The 24022-nt window shown below is 40.9% G+C and overlaps 1 protein-coding gene and 2 long non-coding RNA genes across 43 annotated transcripts in view; 2 read left to right on the top strand and 1 right to left on the bottom strand.

The window, feature by feature from the left end:
* The window catches only part of LOC115552772 (sushi, von Willebrand factor type A, EGF and pentraxin domain-containing protein 1), a 147976-nt gene extending 124222 nt beyond the window's left edge, over positions 1-23754 (bottom strand). For 9 of the 41 annotated variants that reach the window (XM_030369236.1, XM_030369263.1, XM_030369249.1 and 6 more), the window contains exons 1-7: positions 23537-23674; positions 23272-23386; positions 19370-19555; positions 16043-16139; positions 15313-15386; positions 15028-15210; positions 14729-14905 (exon numbers count right to left, since the gene is read on the bottom strand). In XM_030369236.1, the coding sequence (XP_030225096.1) occupies positions 14729-14905; positions 15028-15210; positions 15313-15386; positions 16043-16139; positions 19370-19555; positions 23272-23371 (817 nt within the window). In that variant the 5' untranslated portion in view covers positions 23372-23386; positions 23537-23674. Of the gene's footprint in view, positions 1-6647; positions 7862-8093; positions 8150-8611; positions 8664-9742; positions 9788-10144; positions 10175-11371; positions 11402-12556; positions 12587-14464; positions 14552-14728; positions 14906-15027; positions 15211-15312; positions 15387-16042; positions 16140-16595; positions 16695-19369; positions 19556-22827; positions 22966-23271; positions 23404-23536 lie in introns of those variants that run through there. The other 32 variants (XM_030369088.1, XM_030369106.1, XM_030369140.1 and 29 more) reach the window with 18 other exon arrangements.
* Positions 32-890, top strand: LOC115553319 (uncharacterized). Its single transcript, XR_003978437.1, has 3 exons — positions 32-131; positions 306-379; positions 602-890. It is a non-coding gene; the product is annotated as an uncharacterized LOC115553319 (long non-coding RNA).
* LOC115553339 (uncharacterized) lies at positions 3595-6750 on the top strand. Its single transcript, XR_003978440.1, has 2 exons — positions 3595-3864; positions 5133-6750. It is a non-coding gene; the product is annotated as an uncharacterized LOC115553339 (long non-coding RNA).
* Positions 23755-24022: the final 268 nt, after the last annotated feature.

Genomic DNA, 24022 nt, shown 5'->3' with positions numbered 1-24022 from the left:
ATGATAACTGGTTTTTTAATATCAGTTCATGGAGAAAATCTTGAACGGTGAAGAGCTACAATTCCCTGTTGGCCAAAAAGATGTGGCAGAGTTACGTCGGCAGATTGCCACAACTCTTCTTCGGGAATCTGGTAAGTTATATATTAAACCCCATCCCCAACAAGTTGTAAATGAAAACATCTTTGACTACTCAGGTTATAATCTCTGAAAATTACAAAAAATACAATTGCCGGAGACTCAAAATAAATCATCTTGTCCTCACAAATGTTGCCCTCTTTCAAATACTTTATCTTTTTTTGTGACAGATAATCTGACAAACCTCTGCTTCAACTGTGGAGAGGAAAAAGCAGATGACAGTGGAGAGGCAGAGCTGACATGGGTATTTTATGCATAGAATGTGGTCCTGTGTTTGCATCTATTTTACTCATTTACTCATGCAAGTGCCAGTATTTCACCTGCCATTAAGAAGATATTTCCAAAAACATTCCATCATGGGCAGCAAACAAAAAATTGTTATTTTGCACATTTTGCCAACATTAATTTGTCTTTGGCAGTTTTCTTTAAATATTTCATGCAGTGTTAAAATGTTTTTGCACTACAGATATCCTGTGATGCCTGTGGACGGTGGTTTCACCATGCATGCGTTGGAAGGCCAAAGACAGAGGACAATTTTTTATGTGCAGCATGCTAAAGGAAAGGAAAGGAATTTCATGTATATATATAAAATAAGACATTTTCTATTGACAGTTTATTTTTCATTTTTTTAATTATTTTGATGTTTTTGTTGATGCGTTAAATATTGCAAATGTTGCCATTTAATTTTGTGTTGATTGGATTTGAATAATAACAGTTTGTTCTAAAAAGTTAGTTATTAAAGTCTTTAATACTTGTCTGAGCCTCCTGTCCTATGGAAAATCCTTTCCTATGGAACAGAGGGGGAACGGTATCTGACAGTAATATTCCAAGCTGTCAGGATGCGTTCCCCCTGTTCTAAATGGTCAAATTTAGTGATATCAGCCTGAAAATCACAGCACTTATCTGTTGTGGGGAAAGAAGTTAGCAGTATGAATTTGAAAGATGTGTGAGCCTCCTTTCCAATGGAACAGAGGGGGAACTGTATCTGAAAGTATTATGAATGAGCACACTTCCTTCCAAAAGTCCATAACATTCAAAATGAAAAGTCTCTCACGAAAATAAATGAATTTATTGATAGAAATCTACAATACAACATCTTCAGATAAAACTCGCTAAAAAAAAGTCTGTTCTGAACCTTAGCTCTCTCCATAGTGCCTCTGTGGTACGAGCACAGCAGCTCGTGGGCGAGCTTTTTGTGTACGCGCGCTTCCTTCGCTCTTCGGGTAATTTCGGACGGGGGCGGGGACTAGGGGAAACACATCTCGACGGGGAAACCGATCTCGACACAACACCGGCACAACAATGTTTATGTACAACGGCCTCATATGTTCCTTCTGAAAAAGTGTTCTCGTGGATGTTGTAGAGAAATTGCAAGCAAAAAAAGAAACATGCTCAGTCCAAAAAGTGTTGAAAAAAGAATGGTCCTGAATCAAAATCTTTGAGTATTCCCTGTCCCACATACCCCCTGGTTAAACAAGCACAAACTTCTGCCATATTTTCCCAGCACATTCTTATTTTCCCTCAGTACTCTCCCCAATAGCACAATACATACATTCATTAATCTTGATTAGTAAAAAAAATAATGACATCACAATCTTTGTATAAGTGTGCGTGTGTGCGTGTGTGCGTGTGTGCGTGTGTGCGTGTGTGTGTGTGTGTGTGTGTGTGTGTGTGTGTGTGTGTGTGTGTGTGTGTGATTTCGTACGTGCGCACTTGATTTATGTCGCTGTCTTAAAGCCTCCTGGCCACTATCTAGCCAGGCTAATTTAGTTGCAGCCTTGGCACTTCACCAGGAGAGGTCACTGTTACTGAAGCTTCAAGTAATGAACCCATTTTCGAAACAATGTGCCTAAGTGGTTCAGTGCTTCACCGAAGCTCCATTTGCCCATCACTAAATGGACTAGCCACCAGCATGATAATGTAGTTAATGGTATAATATGTATGATTTCAGCAAAAAAAATACTAGACCTATGTTATGCGTTTGATTTGATTGTGTATTTGCCTTATCTCAAATGTATCCAACCTTTTCTACACTCAGAGGCCATTCCATCGAATGTTAACAGCGTCCTCTGCCCTTTAACATTCAGAAACTTTGGGAAACAGAGTGGGGAAGGAAGTCTGTACACTAAAAGAGCTGGCATGTGTTTTAGCCATTACATTTACTTATGATAGATGCAACTGATCATTTCATTAGCCCCGTATTGCAGTTTCACAAGGATCCATATTTGATAATCTTCGGAAGATTATCAAATATGGATCCTTGTGAAACTGCAATACGGGGCTAGCAATCATATATAATCATCAATCAAGTATAATCATCAATCAAGTATCTCAGAACCTGCCGCTAAGTGATGAGGTAGATGAGGACATCACAAATAAAAAATAAATGTAAAGTAATGTTCAATCTATTATTGATCATTGATATTATTTTTTGAAAAAGACTTAAGAAAAAGAACAGAAGAGAAATATTTGGGCTAAAATGGAGGAGCCTATAACTCAAGAATCAACAAGGTAACTATTCCATTCCTTTATTATGTCCATGGTCGTCGCATGGACTATACGTCATCCAGCTCAGGTTGCGTAGCCGTGCGTGTGCGCGTGTCGGCTCATTAGCATCTGTACTGTGGCGGCCCGTACCGTAGCAGCACACCTCTAGTCCCAAGTGGCCAAGTTGGCCTGGCCACACTCACACTGGCAGATTTGAGCACGGTTAGGTGTGAAAACGGCCACGGCCAGATGGCCTAGTGTTAGTGCACCCTTAGTCAGTTAGTTCAGTATGGCATTTAATGTGGTTTTAGAAATTCAAATCTGAGTCTATGACTACACCAAGATTTCTGTCTTGGTGTGTGCTTTCTAACATAACAGCTGTGCACTGACTTTTAATTGTTAATCCCTTGCACCAAAGACCATTACTTCAGTTTTTTCATTGTTCAATTGAAGACAATTTGGCACATCCAGTGATTGAAGTAGTTATTTAGCTGTTGATAAACAGCTTTTTCAATGATTTTGCTTTAAAATGGTAAGTTAGATATGGCTTGATGACTGTTGTTTTCAGAGCCGGTGGGAATCACCTGTGCAATATCGCTACTGCAGGCCACATGAATAAAAAATGATATAATAATATACAAATTTTCAGTGTGTGTGCCCGTGTGTGTATCCAAACACATACGCTGCAATTCACATACACATACAGCTCAATGTAAATCCATGAAAAACGTCATGTTTTGATCCCACCGCCAATTTAGGATATATTCATGAATGTGCACATTATATACATTATTTTAGGCCTACCTTGAAATTTTTACTATTTTACAGATGTTTGTTAAATTATAGAGCAAAGATACCCCTAGTGGAAACGAGGAAAATGTTAAATTTTTTATTGTTATTAGTTGTATAGGCATACATTACATGAGCGAGGGCCGGTTGGGGCGTTCTGCTCAGATATAGGGGTGGCCCTAGGCCCTGAAAATGAATAGGGCCATAGATACTGTATGTCTATTCCAGCTGTCCCAGTTTTGTTATCTTCCTTAAATATATCAAATAGCATTACTGTACTTGCACAATGCATTTAACTTTTCCACACTCATTTCATTGTGAATTGCATTCCTTAAACCATACGTTGTTGTTGCACTCAGAGCCACGAGAGGCTGAGGATCCTGGGCCTGTATCACTGGATGATGGTATTAAGTCTCTGGGGAGCTAGCACTTAGGTTGGAGTCTGATGATCTGGTGGGTGAGACTTTCAAACTAACACAGAAAATACCTAAGGTCAGCCTTTTCATATGTGCCTAACTTTTTCCTTTGTAATGTTTCAGTTTGTTTGCGCAGGGATTAAAGTGAAAAAAAATCTTCTGACTGAAATTTTATTCGCGCTACAGCCAAGTCACGTGCAGTGTGTGAAACATGTTCCAGGTTAGGTTAATTGACACCTGCTTAAGAAATACAAATGTATAAGACGTCAGCACCAAATGCAGCCATCACGTTTAAATGCTCGACCAATACTGTTTTACAGGAGGAGGATTTTAAACAGCTGTTCTTTTGCATCTATTGCAATTTTTTTGTTGTCTTTTCAATTAGACTCTAAGATTTTTTTTTTGCAAAGCTTGTCTCATATTTTACTCTCTAAAAAAGGCTTGCCATCGTTCCCCGTTTCCGTCAGCCATGCCCATCTCCATTTATTTTTTTGTGTTTTATCAATATCCGATACATCAGAGCCGTCAATCATTATAAGGGAGTTCATACTAGCTTACTAGCTATATTTAATATACAATCGGGATGTACATTAAAATGCTTGTGTTTTCAGTCAATTTTAACGGTAGACCTTTTAAATACTCACTATATAATTTGACAATTTTACCGGCGTTGACGTATGACGCCATAATACACGCGTGTATTATGTCCATGTTCGAAACTGCATACTACCGTACTGCCGACTACATACTGCGCGGTATGTCTTGCGTGGTTGTCTTGTTTTTGTTTTATTTATTTCTTATTGCTTATGTTTATTTATTTTTACACAATGTCTTGTTTATTAAAAAATGTATGATGACTATATGCTCTGTAAGGTGACCTTGGGTGTCTTGAAAGGCGCCTCTAAATTAAATGTATTATTATTATTATTATTATTATTATTATTATGTACTGTATACTGCATACTGAATGTGGGATTCAGTATGCAGTATACAGCAGACCGACTGCACCGCAGTATACAGTATGCAAGTTTCCCAGAATGCATTTCGCGGCAGCGGTAAAGCTGCTAAAAGCTGTTTTAATTCTCGCTTCAGTGCTGTTAATACATCACTTTCTTAAGTTTTAATATTTTTTTATGCGAGAAAGTACCTATTTAGATCCTTAATATGCGATTAGTTTATCCAAATGACGCCTGTTTGTAAATTTGTCCCGACGTTATCGGAGATGTGAAGTGGCCTCTGTGAACTCCAAATGACGGAAATCCGTCGTAGCGACGGAGAACTTTAATCCATGTGTTTGCGTCACAGGTGGAACCGACCCTCAGAAATACTCCCCTTGGAAGCTGGTTTCCGATGGTGGCTTAGAGTGCGGTCCTCCATCTAGCACCATTTGAAATCAGTGGCGCAGTTGCAGTCGCAGTGACTCAGTAGCAGTGACTTATGATGTGTTCCAGATGCCTCTTACACCACCCGCACGAGTTGCTCTTGTGGCGTAATTTCCTGGCTTGTAACACTTATAGCCTTCCTGTTTGTCTTTGCGATTGCGTCATGTCATTGGCTAGTCATTGTTAGTCACATTAGCCTCTCTAGCAAACCAGCTAGAAGAAAAACACAACTTTACATTGTATTTCACGCACAGCAAGACCGTGCAATGCATAAATTGATGACCGGAATAACGAAGAAATTTAATCAAGTGTGTAAGAGCATTTAAAATCGACATTAAAATGACCAACGTGGTACGAATACAAAGAAAATAAATCCAATTTTTGGACCAGCCATTTTTGTTGTCGAGTTGTACGGTCAACCTCACTGAACTCTGTATAGGCCTACTCTCAGAATCGACCAAAACTTCTGGTCGGTCCCAGGTGAAATGCCGCAAGAAAGCTGGGAGATTACCCCATTTGCAACTCGTTCGGCTGGTGTACGAGGCATCTGGAACACACCATCAGTTAGCGTGAGGCAGTTAGCCATGACTTAGTTAGCCATGGCACAGTAGCAGTGACTCAGTTAGCAGTCATTCAGCTAGCCATGGCACAGTAGCAGTGACTCAGTAGCATTGACTCAGTAGCAGTGACTCAGTAGCAGTGACGCATTGAGCAGTAACGCAGTTACCATTGACGCAGTAGCATTGACTCAGTAGCAGTGACGCAGTTAGCATTGAGCAGTAGCAGTGATACAGTAGCAGTGACGCAGTTACCATTGACGCAGTAGCATTGACTCAGTAGCAGTGATGCAGTTATCATTGACCGGTAGCAGTGACTCAATAGCAGTGACGCAGTTAACATTGACACAGTAGCAGTGACGCAGTTGGCATTGACGCAGTAGCAGTGACGCAGTTGGCATTGACACAGTAGCAGTGACACAGTTAGCAGTGCAAGCTTAAGGTCCTCTTTTCCAAGGTTGACTGATTTCTTTCGGTGTTCAGAGTCTTCTTGTGTTTCTAGCACCATTTGAAATCGGTTACAATGAAGGATACCTCATCGGGAGGGTGAGCTCCTCTGCGGCGGGCCCGTGGGCAGACTGGGGTTGGGCAGAAGGGTTTAAAAAGGGGCCTTAGTTCTAAGATTACTAGTTCTCTTCAATTGAACTAGCAGGTCTTTAATGCAACTGAATGTATTGGGCTAATGGCCAAGAAGCATTCATCTGAAATCTTTTATTTTTAAGCGTTATACAGGAATGTAATGTTTGGTATTCATACGTGATGAATGAAAATTAAATGCTGAATGGATGTAAAAATTGTAATCCATTTGTTGACCGATATTAAAGACTCAGAATCACTAACTACATTTCATACTCAAACAGAGAGTACAGTAACACAGAACGTGGACGGAAGTACTTTAATCATTTTTATAATTTCAAGCTCATGTTCATATCAAATGGTTGTCAAGGCACAATGAAATACAATGCTAATAAATTATGGATATTACTAATGCAGTTGACCATTTTGATAGACATTTTTAAATGGCGTCAATAGATTTATTTCGCTTTTCACATTTTGTCACATTTAGAATGTGGAAAATCGATAGCAAACGATTGGAACACAATGATCAGAGGCTTCAGATTTGATCTGCACACATATTTATACCTCATTTCAATTATTTACAACCACAGAATGTTAATTCCATGGCGCTACGGCCCCAGCAAAGCCTATAAGTGCAAATTGTCAAAAAATACATACCTCAAACATTGGGCGATTATTAATTTCAAATAAATATAAATGTTTTACCTCCACATTTAGAGATTTGAGTGGGGGACCACAGGAAAAAAAACATTTTATTTTACATTCACACATCCAACCCAATAACGTCAACTCCACAACTAAACAACAACCCATTGGTTAAACACAAGCCCTCCAAAAAGGGCTTGTGTTTAATTCATCTGCTTACAACCATAAATTGGGTTCAAAACGACCAAGGCCAAATAGACCAACCAAGAACGAGTAGCAATACAAAACGGCTCCATTTTCTTTTCTTAACAAAAATCAATCTACAATAAGGTTTACAATACAGGGTTGATGGCAAAGTAATCAACCAAATAATTGTACTTTTGGCAGCAAATGCAGCCAGAAATGTTTCTATCAAACGCATTGACCTTTTCTCAAAACTTAAAACGTGGCAAATAAACATGTTGAAGGTGGAAGAGAAATAAATAATTGAATGTAACACTATCAATCTAATACAGCATTAATTCAGAAGCATTCATTGGAGTAAGCTATGCTTAAGGCAAAGCAATATGATTTTGTGATCGATGTCCTTCAGATGCCAAGTGAACAGATTCCAGATTGATTAGAAAAGCATGCGTGCACCAAAAAACACTCCTCTGATTGAGAAGAACAGGAGATACATATGGATGAATACAGGATGCATTATATTTCTTGGCAAGCATCCAACTGTGCCAATTATATTGACTGTGGACCCCAGTTGAATTGTTTGCATATGGCGGGAGATTACATTCAAATCCTGGTCCAGTGATAATTCTTCCCTCTCGGCTTGGTGTGGTAATCAGTAGAACATCGTCAGGGCAACCTTTCCCCGGAACAAAAATGGGGAAAAAGAGATAGAGTATGAAGGATCTCACGTAATTTTTTTACAAATACAGCGCAGCAGCAGGAAGGTGATGAACCTGATGGTTAGAAATATTTTACAATGCAGCTTTTTAGCTTTTTCAGCTTTTTTTTTTTTTTTTTTTCCGGGGTTGAGGCATTTCATCCTCAAACCCCTACTCAAATGACATGTTGAATACTTTACTTTACTCAATCCACTTCCTTACCAGCCTACAATATCTTGTCTTCCTCTAATGGAACTGGAGCACGAAGAGATTGAGAGCTGAAAGGCATACGTATGTGGTTACTAACATAAAAGAGACACAAGCAATATGCAAGACCCGAGACATGATATGGACCTAAAGACACAATGAAACATCAGATAACATTACACTGAATATAATGCCTCGATTAGGTCTTCTTTAGTAAAAATATATATATTTATGTTTTAAAACGTCTTTAAAGCAACATCACATCATTCGGTGAGCACAGCCTCATTTGTTCAAAGAAACTCACACTACAACTTTGCATTCACCTCGCCTCAGGATCCAAAACTCTTCATTCACAACAGCCAGTGCTTGACTTATATTGTACTTAATTGCTGGTGTGCAGAAAGAGTTGAACAGCAATAAAAATCAAGCAAGGAGAGTTGAAGGAGCAAGAGCACAAAACAGTCAGAAGCAAGGAGTCCAGAAACCCAGCAAAGGCGAAGGGTTTCTGCATGAACATGAACATGAAATCTTACCCTCTCTTTTTCAGATTTAGGCCAATGGCGGTGGCAAAAATGATAATAGGAACTATTTTGGAAAAAGGGTGAGTTGTATGAATTTACAAGGAAAAATAATCGTGCATTGGCCTCTGTAGAAAAATAAATGCATTTATTGGGTATCCCGAGTAATTTGTCAGCAAAATAAGATTTGGTTTGAAGCTGCATCGTGAGCGTTTTTGTCCATCACTTTAATGACTAAATTGTTTGGTCATCATTTCCTCTCACTGTGTGTAGTTGGTGCTAAAGGGCTGTTTTCAAACCCTTTAGGTGGCTTGTCACACGTAGATTATCGAGCATTAGGCTGGCAGACCTTTTTATTTGCACTTTTTAAAGGTTGGGTATGGAATTTTCTTTTTTGGGCCATTTTTGCAAAATTACTTGAAATCCTTATCGTAACCCACTTACAGCCACTGAGTTAGAAGTACTGACATGAATATTAGCAAGTCAATCATCTGTGGAGCGGGCAGGGCTCGAAAAACCCCAGCCAATGATATCCAGACCCTCCGAGTGGCATTGGACGGTAAGTACGTCAATCAAACAGTCGAACTGCACTCGCCCTGCCCTCCCCTCCCCCGCTCCCCGTGCGACCCCTTCGTGTACATACTCAAAGCTCGTGACCCAGAGCAAGCTTCTGTTTATTGTTATCCTGCGCTACTGGAGCTAGCTAACTAGCTAATGGCTTGCTCTCGCGCATCTGTGTTCGCGCTCGTGCATGATTGCGCGTCCATGTATTTGGAATGGGTGGAGTCAGAGTCAGCGTTGAAGGAGAGGGGGTAGGACCATTTGAGTTGTGTGTTTTCAAAATCTGCTGGCGTTTCGCAAATCCCATACCCAACCTTTAAGTTAGAACTTAATTATCCTCAAGCATATGCAATATTTGCTGGACATGAAAAAGAAATTGTGAATTGTAACATCATTCGTTTGCAATGGCTGAAATGAAATCTCTCATCACCAATCGATGATTTATCAGCCCTAGATTAAAATGTGAACCTTTCAACCAAATCTGTGTCCTTAGACCTTCAATCGGAAAGATTAATGCAATTCAGAGAAATATAATGAAAGAACTTAAATAATGTGCATGCAGGTGTTAAAGACCATAAAACCTACCTAAAACTAAAAACCACAAGTACTGCAACGATGTTTTGGAATCACCTAAAAAAGGAAGAAGATTGTTTATTTGTCACAGAGCGAGTGACAAGTACTCCTTGATTCAAAAGGAGGTCCCTGCATTTAAAGATCCCGTATCATGCTTTTTTAGGGTAAATAATTGCATTCGGGGGGACTACTAGAATGGGTCCAGGCCTACCGCCTGGTGCCTAGCCTACCGCCTGGTGCCAGGGTCTAGGCCTACTGCCTGGGACCAGGCGTAAGGGCACTAGCAGGAGGAAATGGATGTCTTTTTGGTGTGGGTTTGTACATTCACCCCGTATGAGCCAAACAACAAGGGTTCAAATACCTTCAATGACTGTTTAAACAATTCTTGCAGATATATTTAATGACATGACTTACCGGGAGAACTTGTTGGATCAACGGGGGGAACTAAAATCAAAAGCACAGAAACAAAGATGCATTTTACTTGATCGAACATCGTCTGACTGACTGACTGATTACATAATGATCATCACTTGTGAACATTGGTGATTGACACATATGACATTGGCTGAACACAGTCATGGTATGCCATCATGTAATGCTAATGCAACTAAATAAGTAAGGAAGGATCATTCTTCGGCATCAAAAGGAGATCCCTGCATTTAAAGATCCCATATCATGCTTTTTTAGGGTAAATAATTGCATTTGGGTAAACTACTAGAATAGGGTTACATGCATGTATGTTAGAAATACCTCTTATTATTCTTGCACTGTTTATTTCTGCAAAACCAATGTCAGCGTCTTTCAAAAATGTTCCTTTTGTATCATGTCTCTTTAAGGCCCCCCTCCCGAATAGCCCAGTCTGCTGTGATTGGTCACCCTGTCCACTCTGATGCGATTAGTCGAACACTTTGCGCGTGCGTTAGAATAATTCACACCCTCTAGAAGTTTTAAACATTGCGGGTAGCCGGGAGGCCGACTTCTGCACTGTCAGCACCGCCCACTGTCTGATTGGACTGTTACGGAAGTAACGTTTGGGCTGTTTCACGCCCTTATTGAGGGGGGTTCTCAGTGGGTGCAAATACTCCCCCAGGCTCGGACTTAAAACATGTATACATAAGTCATCGGTGGTTCCAGGCCTACCGCCTGGTGGCCAGGTCCAGGCCTACCGCCTGGTGCCTGGGACCAGGCCTACCGCCTGGTGCCTGGGGCCTGGCCTACCTCCTGGGGCCTGGCCTACCGCCTGGGGCCTGGCCTACCGCCTGGTGCCTGGGTCCAGGCCTACCGCCTGGTGCCTGGGTCCAGGCCTACCGCCTGGTGGCCGGGACCAGGCCTACCGCCTGGTGGCCGGGACCAGGCCTACCGCCTGGTGGCCGGGACCAGGCCTACCGCCTGGTGGCCGGGACCAGGCCTACCGCCTGGTGGCCGGGTCCTGGCCTACCGCCTGGTGCCTAGCCTACCGCCTGGTGCCAGGGTCTAGGCCTACTGCCTGGGACCAGGCGTAAGGGCACTAGCAGGAGGAAATGGATGTCTTTTTGGTGTGGGTTTGTACATTCACCCCGTATGAGTCAAACAACAAGGGTTCAAATACCTTCAATGACTGTTTAAACAATTCTTGCAGATATATTTAATGACATGACTTACCGGGAGAACTTGTTGGATCAACAGGGAGAACTAAAATCAAAAGCACAGAAAACAAAGATGCATTTTACTTGATCGAACATCGTCTGACTGATTACATAATGATCATCACTTGTGAACATTGGTGATTGACACATATGACATTGGCTGAACACAGTCATGGTATGCCATCATGTAATGCTAATGCAACTAAATAAGTAAGGAAGGATCATTCATCTGCATCAAAAGGAGATCCCTGCATTTAAAGATCCCATATCATGCTTTTTTAGGGTAAATAATTGCATTTGGGTAAACTACTAGAATAGGGTTACATGCATGTATGTTAGAAATACCTCTTATTATTCTTGCACAACCAATGTCAGCGTCTTTCAAAAATGTTCCTTTTGTATCATATCTCTTTAAGGCCCCCCTCCCGAATAGCCCAGTCTGCTGTGATTGGTCAGCCTGTCCACTCTGATGCGATGAGTCGAACACTTTGCGCGTGCGTTAGAATAATTCACACCCTCTAGAAGTTTTAAACATTGCGGGTAGCCGGGAGGCCGACTTCTGCACTGTCAGCACCGCCCACTGTCTGATTGGACTGTTACGGAAGTAACGTTTGGGCTGTTTCACGCCCTTATTGAGGGGGGTTCTCAGTGGGTGCAAATACTCCCCCAGGCTCGGACTTAAAACATGTATACATAAGTCATCGGTGGTTCCAGGCCTACCGCCTGGTGGCCAGGTCCAGGCCTACCGCCTGGTGCCTGGGACCAGGCCTACCGCCTGGTGCCTAGGACCGGCCTGGGACCTGGCCTACCGCCTGGTGCCTGGGACCAGGCCTACCGCCTGGTGCATGGGTCCAGGCCTACCGCCTGGTGCCTGGGTCCAGGCCTACCGCCTGGTGCCAGGGTCCTGGCCTACCGCCTGGTGGCCGGGTCCCGGCCTACCGCCTGGTGGCCGGGTCCAGGCCTACCGCCTGGTGGCCGGGTCCAGGCCTACCGCCTGGTGGCCGGGTCCAGGCCTACCGCCTGGTGCCTGGGTCCAGGCCTACTGCCTGGGACCAGGCGTAAGGGCACTAGCAGGAGGAAATGGATGTCTTTTTGGTGTGGGTTTGTACATTCACCCCGTATGAGTCAAACGACAAGGGTTCAAATACCTTCAATGACTGTTTAAAAAATTCTTGCAGATATATTTAATGACATGACTTACCGGGAGAAATTGTTGGATCAACAGGGGGAACTAAAATCAAAAGCACAGAAACAAAGATGCATTTTACTTGATCGAACATTGTCTGACTGATTACATAATGATCATCACTTGTGAACATTGTGTTCAGCCAATGTCAAATGTGTCAATCACCAGTCATGGTATGCCATTATGTAATGCTAATGCAGCTAAATAAGTAAGGATGGATCATTCATCAGTATCAAAAGGAGATCCCTGCAATTAAAGATCCCATATCATAATTTTTTAGGGTAAATAATTGCATTTGGGTGAACTACTAGAATAGGGTTACATGCATGTATGTTAGAAATACCTCTTATTATTCTCACACTGTATTTCTGCAAAACCAATGTCGGCGTTTTGTATCAGGCCTGGTGACTGGGACCGCCTGGTGCCTGGGACCAGGCCTACCGCCTGGTGCCTGGGACCAGGCCTACCGCCTAGTGCCAGGCGTAAGGGAACTAGCAGGAGGAAATGGATGTCTTTTTGGTGTGGGTTTGTACATTCTCCCCGTATGAGCCAAACGATAAGGGTTCAAATGCCTTCAATGACTGTTTAAATAATTCTTGCAGTTATATTTATGACACGAGTTACCGGGAGGCCTTGGTGGAACAACATCAACGCCTTTTGAATCTGTGAACATTGTGATTGACACATTTGACATTGGCTGAACACAGTCATGGTATGCAATCATTTAATGCTAGTGCAGCTAAATGAGTAAGTAAGGATCATTCATCGGACCATGCTACACGCATACAGCCAAGCACTAAAGGTGTGACGGCAAAGACAGCCAGGTAAAGGGGAAACTTTACCACACACGGCAAAGGCTTTTAATAGGATACACCAATACAATTGTTTTCACTCCAAACGTGTTGTTCATCCATTAATTATCTTATAGAGACGCGACGGCTCTATCTGTCAACAACCCGAATATCAAGATAGCAGCTTAATAGATCTGGTATTTTATCTCACACCAATATCTCCGATATTGGTTTTAATCTCTATGGCTGAGCCCGAATATTCTTTGTTCGGTAGATCAAATTCAACGCTGTAGTATTAAAAAAATATATGCACATTTAAAGTTTTTATGCCTACGCATATTTAGGAACCCCAGGTAAAAAAGGTACGGTTCCATTTGGTCTTAATATCCCAGTGATGGAATAATGTAATGGAGACATCCCTCAGACCTAGTTTCCCTTCAACGTTTCAGCAGTCATCAAACTGGCCAAACGCATCATTCTATAATGTTATGGGGATCGGTAATCCGCGACAGCACCCGTGTCTCTTCTCTTCGTGTAAACAGCGCTAATTATGCCGTGTCATTGGAGCAGACCACCTTATTCGTAGGCCTTCCCTCATGCTACGACGGCCACGTGTTCTGGAACCTATCTGGCTCAGGAGTTAGAGTGGGGTAACTGGAAGGTTGCTAGTTCTATCCCCGGTTCCCCGGAGTGCCGAGACGCCTCACCCTAACTGCTCCTGATGTCGCCCGTGTGGTTGACTTCACCGTTGGTGTGGGTAAAATCGTCAGCAAAATCCCTTCAATGTAAATTTAAAATGTGACCGAGCAGGACTCAGATCCATGAGTGGATCCTAAAGCCACGAGGTCCATGCACTAATCCTACGTGATATTCCAGTTTTCCTTGAGGAAATACGATGAGTTGATAAAATATGATTCTGCGGCAGGGGTCTCCATCGCGTCGGTTCAGGGAAGGAATGATACGCACTAGAATTTATTTTAGAGAAGAATATTCGTTTGGAAAACTAAACCAATATTCAAAGCTTAAAATTATGTATTCTGGCCAGGCCTAAACTCTGATGCTTTACATTTACAGATTACTGTATTGGTGGACCCCTAATAATATACAATATAATATAATATAACAACGCTACCGTCTTTTTGGGTGGTGGCGGGGGTCTTTGGGGTCATGGTTGTAGGGGTGGTAGTAGTGGTAGTGGGGGTTGTGGTGATGATAATTGCTAGAAGAAAATATCGGCAGAAACTTATCAAAAGCCAACAATATACTAGTTGCGTGAACTGAAGTTCAAACATTTCCAAAGGAAAGCCCAAAAATATCGGATAAATTGTTTGGAACACAGAATTAGCAAAACAAATGCGGTAATTTTATATCAACTTCATTTATAAGCAGCCCTTACCTTTGCACTCTGGCGTTGATGACCATGTGCTGTTCAGTTGGCAGGTCATGACCCCCTCCCCTTCCATCTTAAATCCAGGGTTACATTCGTACTCAACCAAACTCCTGTGTACATACGGAGGGCGGGCTCCAGACTTTTGCGAACCATTTGGAATATACGGCGCTTTGCAGCGAACCACTGCAGAAAAATGGTAATAGAAATGCGTTAACATGGATGCGTTCCCTGGTTACGCTCCCAACGAGAGTATGCAACTCATCGAGACAGGTTTAAGGAAAGCTGCCGAAAACATTATAACCTACTTAAACAAGTTGGAGGATTTGGTGTGAATTTTCCATTGCTTGAACATTTAAGTGATGCTGAGCCATTGATGGTGTAATCCTTCTGACATTTGTATCTCACAACGCTTGCAAAATCATATAAATCCCGTTTTGGAGATGGACCTTCAGCTTTATCAACTGAAGGCGGTGAGTCACATTTTACAACTGAAAAAACAAGATAGATATTAGATATGGGGGGGGGGGGGGGGGCTTCGAAAAAGTATGGTAACTAAATATGTGCACAAATATGCTTTATATGATGGAAACCTGAACAGGTCGGCGTTCTGCCTAGCCATTCTGTATTTCCACAGGTTAATTTCTCGCGCCCGCTCAAAATGTACCTTAAAGAAAGACATACAGAAAATATACGTGATCATACATAACAAAAAAACTATTGGATTATTGTGGTACATCATTTGGAAATGACCTAGAAATGTTCTAAAGATACTTCATAGATCACCAAAGTACGACATAAATGTGTGTAAATAAGAATAAGGCATAACTTTTGCCTTATCCGATTACACAATTAAACAAGGATAAACGCTGTGTATTTTTGTTGATTTAATTCGTAATGATAAAAGTTGATGAATAGTTGGCAGATATATTCAAGTGAATATTTCACGGAGGGGCGGCGCCCTAGCGCCCTCTATTGACCCACCGCCACTGCACTTAACCCTAGCAAGGAAACCCTAACCCTAACCCAAAAAAGTTAATTAATTAGTGGGAATAGATTGAGATAACCTCATTCTACATACCTACCTCCACGGTTTCCATTCCCACAGTATGGAATATCTCTGTGGCCAGACAATGTAGGTCTAAAAACAACCGTCAACAACTCCTTAGCCCTCCTAATTTAATTCAAGTGCACATCGCTTAGTATTAAGTGCACGGAAAGGAACCAAATACGTCCTTGATATTTTATATTCCTACAAGATATTGAAGGAACATTTATAACCAAATGGGGATGCAAATAAATAAAACTTGGTTAATCACCAACCCGTCTTTGCAGGAGAATGTAGCCACGCTCCCAAATGAGGTTCCTTCACTGTATTCCACATGCCCGTTAACTAGCTCGAGGCTCCCACAATTAAACTCTGCAGAAAAACACAAAAGCACATAATAAAGTCAAAAGACCATAAATATTGATTTAAAGCAACATCTACGAGGGGAAAACACTCCATGGTTTAAACTGTCCGAATAGGTGAGGTGTGAACTAGGGCTGCTTGATTATGGAAAGAAAATCATAATCACGATTATTTGTCAATATTGAAATCATAATTATTCAAACGATTATTTTTGAGTTTAAAAACATGATGTCTTTGTTCAGCATCTCAATCCCCAAAAACACTTTGTAACTGAGAACTTTGAAATTTCGCCTTAAAAAAATACACAAAATGGTCAAAAGGAAAATGTTATATATCTCCAGCTGTTCTTTCTATTAAACATTTAAAGAGCACCTATTATGCTTTTCGACTTTTATGACCTATACACGTTGTTATAATGATTTATAGTCATGTTTAACCATACTAAAGTGTCAAATAATGACGTACATGAATTTAGACATATTCCCTGCTGACAGTAGGGACGTCGGTGACGATTCATTTGATCAAATTTCCGGGATTTATTTACGTAGAACAATCCGGGTTTTCCATGTATGGTAATGCCCTTCGCAGGTCTTCTGGAAGGTAAGCAATCACAACAGAGTGGGGTTGGCAGGAGGGGCGACGAAACCGAGCGTTGATGCTGAAAGCGCCCAGATGAGAGGAAGAGTTTCCCGAAAATCTACATAGGTTTTTGTGCTGTGATTCGTGTCAGGTTGCTCTATAGGAGTCATTAAAAAGAAATTAAGACCAGAAAAGTAGTATAATAGGCAATCATTAATAAAAAAATAATAATATTTAAAGAAAATTCGATTATATTAGTATGTGAACGTTTTACGCCAAAATTGAAATCACAATCAAAATTCGATTAATCGCCCAGCCCTAGTGTGAACGCAGCCTTAAATGTGTATGTTATGTATTCACGGTCTGAATAAGACTTAGAAGATTTGAGGGAAATTACCTAGATGGGTTCATTTTATTCTTGAGAAAATTTCTGGTTCCAAATTGTTAATGGGAGAAAATAGCTGCAGTATATAAATTATAAAGTCCAGATTTACAGTAAAGCGATCAAAAATACAGCCTCAGAATACGAGAGAAACAAAAGGAAACCTCTGCATTTTTCAACTTGGATTATCTGATAATTTTGGTTGCAGCCCTGTCCGACGTAAACGGGCAGTAATCCATTGGGGCAAAAGCACTCATCGCTGTTGGTCCTCTAAAAGTGATGGCTTTTGCCACTGACTCAGATTATATTCTATCATTTTGGAACGGATCCCTAAAAAGGAATGAAACTTGTCTCTTTGCCTTTCACCTGATTATGGTTTGTTTGTTATTGCGTCCAAGCGAGTCTTGCTCAATGAAAGTGGAGTTGTTGCAGGAAGATAATTGAAAACGTCAGTGAGCTGCACATGACATCTGAGAGTGTTCTCCCTCAATACTAGACCAATCTCAAAAAACGTAGTCTGCATTATTCCTTTTGACCCATGATTGAAAAATAGGCTAAATTAAGTTAAATTACAACAAATACTTGAGCAGAGCAGGAAGTTGTAATAACAAAATTATGATATCTGTAGTAAACCTGAGCATTTCAATCCCTTTCATCAATGCCAGCATGTTTGTCTGACAGTTGCACCTGCGCATTTCAAAACATTGAACTCTTCATAGCATAGAGGAAGAAACAGTCCAAAGTAGGGATGCAAGAAATATCAAAAAACTCTTAACCGATACATGGTCCAAATTAGGGGTGTGAACGGTTACAAAAAATTGTAAACGGTTACACGACCCCATTTCTTTCGTGTACACGGTTAACCGTTTTTTTAATTAATTAATGATTTATTTATTTTTTTTTAAGTGGACTGCAGTCGCGCTCACTCGGTTTAACCTCGTTCAATAGGGTTATTTGTTTATCAACACGGCGGATGCGCGCGCAGAATGATCGCAAAAAGAAAATTTGTTTGACCGGTTGCCATGGTTATCTCTGTGGGGTTCATTTGCAGTTGCGGTGTTAATTAGGATGTTGTCAACTTACTGTTTCACTAAACGGTAATCAGAAAACGCGGCTACATGCTATAAACTCTATAGTGTCTGTGGTATAAAGGCTGGGACGAATTTCAAATTATAAATATGTAAACTTGTTTACTGATTTTTCCTAAAGGGTTTTGATTTCCTAACCGGTTACACGTGTACACGTGTACCCGTGCACACCCCTAGTTCAAATCTCATCAAGTACACACATAATGTACTCATGAGAAAATAAGTTAGTAATAGTTACACCAGTGTAAGCTTACAAAGATTCTATATAAACCTGGGGCCGTATTCACAAAGAATCTTAGGGCTAAAGAAACTAATAGGTGACAAAATTAGGAGAAACTCCTAAAAATAATGGGCGTGTCAAACATAAATTTAGGACTCCTAATTTATTTTACCAAGAGTTTCACTCGCCTGCACTTGAAAAACCAATCACTGTACTGACTGGCTTTATTTTGGACTATAAATTAGTCTTGCTTCAAAACTTTACCAAAGTACATAACATAATACAAAATGCATAAGTTGTTGTAAAATGACGACCGTTACCGAGGCTAGTAATTCTATGTTATAATTAATGCCATGCAGGCAGGCTTAGCAGAAAATGTATAAGGAATCTATCATGAAATCAAATCAATCGGAAGAATCGATAATGCCATCAGTGTCAAAAAAACGACAAATTCAATTCCCATCCCTAGCAAAAACACGCCATTCCATATTGTGACACTGTCACACTGCCGTTTAACTTATCAAAAACACACAAGTGCCAAGAAAGGACAACTTGACATTAATTCATTTTAAATTGTTATGTCATGTTAAATGAAAGACAAAACAATATGGACTTAGCCTCCGTGACATCTCCCATGTGTCTGGTTTATACACATTTATTTTGGCAGAGTAGATTTATCTTCTATGCAGTGTTGACATTCTTGCACCCAACAGCAGAAATCATCCATATTTGGCATATTGAGTACAAAACCTGAATGGCTTTCTCAAACCAGTCCATGGCCCAAATTCTCATATTTATTCCTTCATTACGTTACAGATATTCTCAAAGAGCCTACAGCTTACTTACAATATGAGGGCTACGGGATTCCAGTTAATTGTTTTCATCCACCAGACACAGTGGCTGGTTCACCAAAAATGTAGTTATAGTCCCAGTGTCAGTGCAGTAAACATTTAAAACAAATAGTACTCACTCTCGCAACTAAGTGTCGAAGTTGTCCATGTCCCAGCCGCACAAGTGGTTTTACCAGATCCTCCAGTACTCCTGTATCCCGTTGCACACTCAAATGTTACAACTAATCCGTTTGGAAAATGCTCTTTCTGGATGTGTTCACCTGTTAAACTCATGGTGTATCTCATAGGTTTCTCACAATCTTGAGCTAAAATGAAAAAGCACAATAAGACAAAATTTAGTTCTCATTTTGGCACAATAAGCCAAAACGAATACATGACATATTCAACATTAGCAGGAAAGTGCATATGTTAGTCTACTTGGTCTATGGGATCTTCCTTCGTGAAACAATGTAAACCAGTGTTTGAAGAAGAACTCTGATATTTTACTTTAGTAAAAGTAAAGTACAAAAGCTGAGACACAGAATTACTGCAGTAAAAGTCAAAGGACCACATTGGCATTTGTACTCAAGATTCAAGAGCATATTCCATTCTTTACTTGAGTAATAGTGGTAGATGTTCTTGCCATGTTAAATGCACTTAAGTCCCTAAGATTAAATCAGGTTTGGACTTGGGCTGAAGAACGACACTGGATGGATTAATTTCAGCATTGAGTCACTGCTCGGACCGGCTATTGTAATGATGCATCCCTCCTGGCTAAATAACTCATTAGCATTTAATAACTGTTTACTGTTACAGTGTTGTGCATTGATGAACAGGTCATGGTCTCCACATTATCTGTGTCACCCGAGGCTGCTTTCACATGCAGAGCAGAAAAGGAAGCCTTTCGGACAACTGCATTGAGTATTACCACAAATGTATGATTTTATGTCAATAAACCAACGTTTTGGATTTCTGACAGGATCAATGAAGAATTCGGTTTGACGTACAGTATTCCCTAGTTTTTGCTTCCTCATCTCAATAAGTAATTGAGAGCTGATTTAATTCAGATTGGTCCTGTTTATACGTGGCAATGTTTCACACATATTTCCCTGAGTGCCTCACAAAGATACAAGATACAAGATTGTTTATTGTCATATACACAATGGAAACATAGTTTGCACTGGGCAATGAAATTCTTAATTCCCTTCACACAAAAAATACTTAAAATAAAGTAGATAAATAAACTAAACTACTAAAAATATCTGTACAAAGAGCAGAATTTAGTTAAACAAAAACAGTTAAATATAAGGTGCTGTTTAGCACATGCAATGTTTGCATACAGCAGAAGGCCCCGGAAGACATTGAAACATAGATATTTTGAATATATACATTGGATGTTGAATATTATTAGTAGATAAGTACTTAGTGCAAATGAAGCTCACAGTTGAAAAGAAATACAGTTCACAGTATTGAATATAGTGCAAATACAGGGTGTCATCAGTGTTTGAGAGAGTCATTCAGCAGCCTGATGGCCTGTGGATAAAAACAGTTTTTAAGTCTGGTTGTTCTGGCTTTCATCCAGACTTAAGAACAGTTTTTATCCACAAAGTCCTTGATATGAGGAAAAAACGGATTGAATATCAATATCAACGGTAAGGGTTAGGTTTGAAATATTGTCCAATGTCCACATTTGTCTCCCAATATCCTATCAAGGACATCATTAGCCTGGCATCACCTGACGGACCGCGAGGTCTGGTTTGGATAATTGTTCCTCGTGCTTTGATTACATTTTGAAATAGGCTACGTTATAAATATAAATCCAGATTTTTCATTTTAAACTAAAGTAACAGAAGCGCTCTAGAAATGTTTTCTAGACAATGCACTTGAGTAAAAGTGTTTGAAATTAGTGAAGTACCGATCGGTGAAGAATGTACCAAAGTACATTAACCGTGGGAGAGATAAAACACGGTTCATTCAGTCTCATATAATGTTCCGCCACTATAAGTTATGGAAGAAAACATGAAGGGACATTGTTATTCATGACAGAGTAGGGGGTTGGGTTCCCCCACTCTGTATCAACAGAGCTTGTGAATGTTTTCACAAATCGCCCTTTGTCTCACACAAGTGGGAGACAAAGGGCAGTGAAGGCCAGTGGCGTCGCCTCGGAGGTCACAACGGGGATACAACTCAGACCAAAACGCAGCTTCTCTTGGGAGTATGAGGTATTTCTCAAATGAATGTATTACGCTTTACCTCAAAATCCCAAGAGATGCTGCGCTTTGGGCCCACACCACGGCGTTGATCCTGGAAAAACGCTGCAATGTTCAGCAGATCAGACGGGTTTAACCCTAACCCTAAGCCCTGAGGTGCCTGCGCAAAGTCGGCCAACTAATAACAATGCCTTTCCTTACTAATACTTAAGGGCATCTCCCAACTATGGAAGCATAATGCATAACCAAAATAAAACTGGCAGGACATATTTGCTTCTATGAAATAGAGCTCCTCTTGGGATTTTGAGGGATCTATCTCGTTATTCAGTCAAAAGCGGAATAATAATTTGCCATGAAAACCTATGTGAGATAATAAACTCGTTCATTCAGAAAAACAGAGCTGAAATTATTATCCAAGTAGTTTTTAATTGGTTTTACAATTGTTGGTGGCCTATCTTTGAAGATACATGGCATTCAATAGTATGGTTTAAAACGTTATCTCAGCCGACTTTTGATTAAAACAGCACGACATATAAATTAAAAAATCAAGAATAACCATTTCCATTCTCTCTCCCATCTCGGTTGAGCCAGCTAGAGTGTAATCAGGCTGAAACAAGCTCAAAAAGACCTTGCGAGAATCAAAACCACAAATTCCCCCCAGTGTTTCCGCTAGGGTGGGGTTGCAGCAGTATGGAAAGCCAAGAAGGCCACTAACTGGCCCTAGAATGGGCGGTAAAAGTGCTAAACCGCACGGAAACCGTACAGAAACCGACTGCATTGAAGTGACACGTTTGTTCCATGCATCATTCATTTGCATTATTATTGCATTATTATGCGTACATTATTCCTTTGAACAACGTATTATTCCTTTGCACAACGTATGTATTTTCGATATTTGAAAACGATATCGTCCCATTCAGAGCAAGGAAGATTAGTATACTAGGATCTCGGTTAGCAGGCATGCATCGCGCCCATTTTACAATAATCTCAAACGTTTCATTAACTCACACACCAGACCAACCAACCACGCCCAGGGCCAGCCATCTCAACGTACTCTTATTTTTGAAAGGGCGGTCAATGAGGAGCTTTTATTGTGAATTTAGGAATTTAGGCCAGAGCCTTTTTGTGGCGATCTCTGAAATGGGAAGGGCTCGGATCGTACAACACCGGGTGCCCAGTTACAGCCGCGATTAATTTTTCATTCTACATTTTGTCAGTAGGAACCAAAAAAGTAGGTAGGAACCAAAGTGCCAGTGTTCGGTGTTTCCTGGGATCCACGCAAGCAAAGAACGTCTACATTCCGATTGGCTGTCAGTGTTTTGCCGCTGAAACGCCTCATAGTAATTTGCATCAAGTTCAGCCGTCTTCAACTTTTTTTGGTCGCTCACCTTTTAGCGTTTGACGCTTGTGTCGCTTTGGTCACTCAGGCCCATAGAAAGTGAATGACTTCCGGTGATTTGGCAGCTCAATTCGCTTTTGGTGTTAACGCACAGTAATTGAGAGCAGGCTCTCTTTTTAATGATGCCCTGATAACAACATACAAATAAAAAAAGAAATACCAATGTACAATAGATATAAACAGTAGTAGGTCAAACAACCTGAACTACATTCGCGTCATAAGCGTCTTAGAGTACCATTATTAAGCGCTACATAAATTTCATTTATTATTATTATTATTACATTACTATATATAGCAATAATACAATGGGACAATTAAGCAAGCTTTGTAAAACACGAGCAATCCTTGTTGTTATTCGACTTCAGTCATCCCCTTGAACGTCTCAATTGAGTCCATAAAGTTACCGACTTCGATAGATAAATGCGTTGCTTACCTTGTGCTTGTCCCAGAGGCCCCAGCAGGCTGGAAAGGAGAAGCACCAGGACCAGCCCCATCGGGGCCTTACAGCCCAGGACCTGTTCCGAGTCCACCATGTCTGTCCTTACACTCTGCAGACAATAACCAGCTTGACAATAACAAGATAAACAGTCAAAAGGCTTTAATACATATAACACTGAGCATGTACGTTACATGTTATAAGCTTCCGCTTCATAATCGATCGGTATAATAGCCAAGACTGTTAGCTGACTTAACGTTACCGCTGAATTGGCGTTAGTCCAGTCTTCCCCAACCAAAGTAATCCTTATATTTATTAAATATATGTTACTTTTGTACACTAGGTTGCTTACTTCTTGCTGCGTGGGCTCCAAGTGACTCGATCCGCATATAAGTGGTGACAGGACTGACAGGAAGCAGTCTTTATTTGTGGCCATAAGGTAGGCTTGGCCTTAAAGCCACAGTACATAATTTCTCCTCCCACGACAGAACGGCTGGAGCCCCAGGGAACAGTGCATACTTCCGCAATCCACCAGTGCTCAGCGGCCAAGCCTGGTATTGCAGCTGTTTAAGCGGGCTGTGGACGGGTCCCTCGATTCAAAGGACCCAGAAGTAGATATCTCCGTTCACTCCAATACAAGTGGGGAACAGGGATGTGTCTCCGCAAAAAATGTCTGGATATCAATCAAAGGCTCATAATTATCTTTATGCCATGTCCTAAAATAATGTAGGCCTATGTTTTTTCTTTT

This window comes from Gadus morhua, chromosome 1 (genome assembly GCF_902167405.1).
Source record: "Gadus morhua chromosome 1, gadMor3.0, whole genome shotgun sequence".
Taxonomy (NCBI): Eukaryota; Metazoa; Chordata; class Actinopteri; order Gadiformes; family Gadidae; genus Gadus; species Gadus morhua.
Note: the sequence above shows the minus strand (reverse complement) of the source record. Positions and strands in the feature narration are given on the sequence as shown.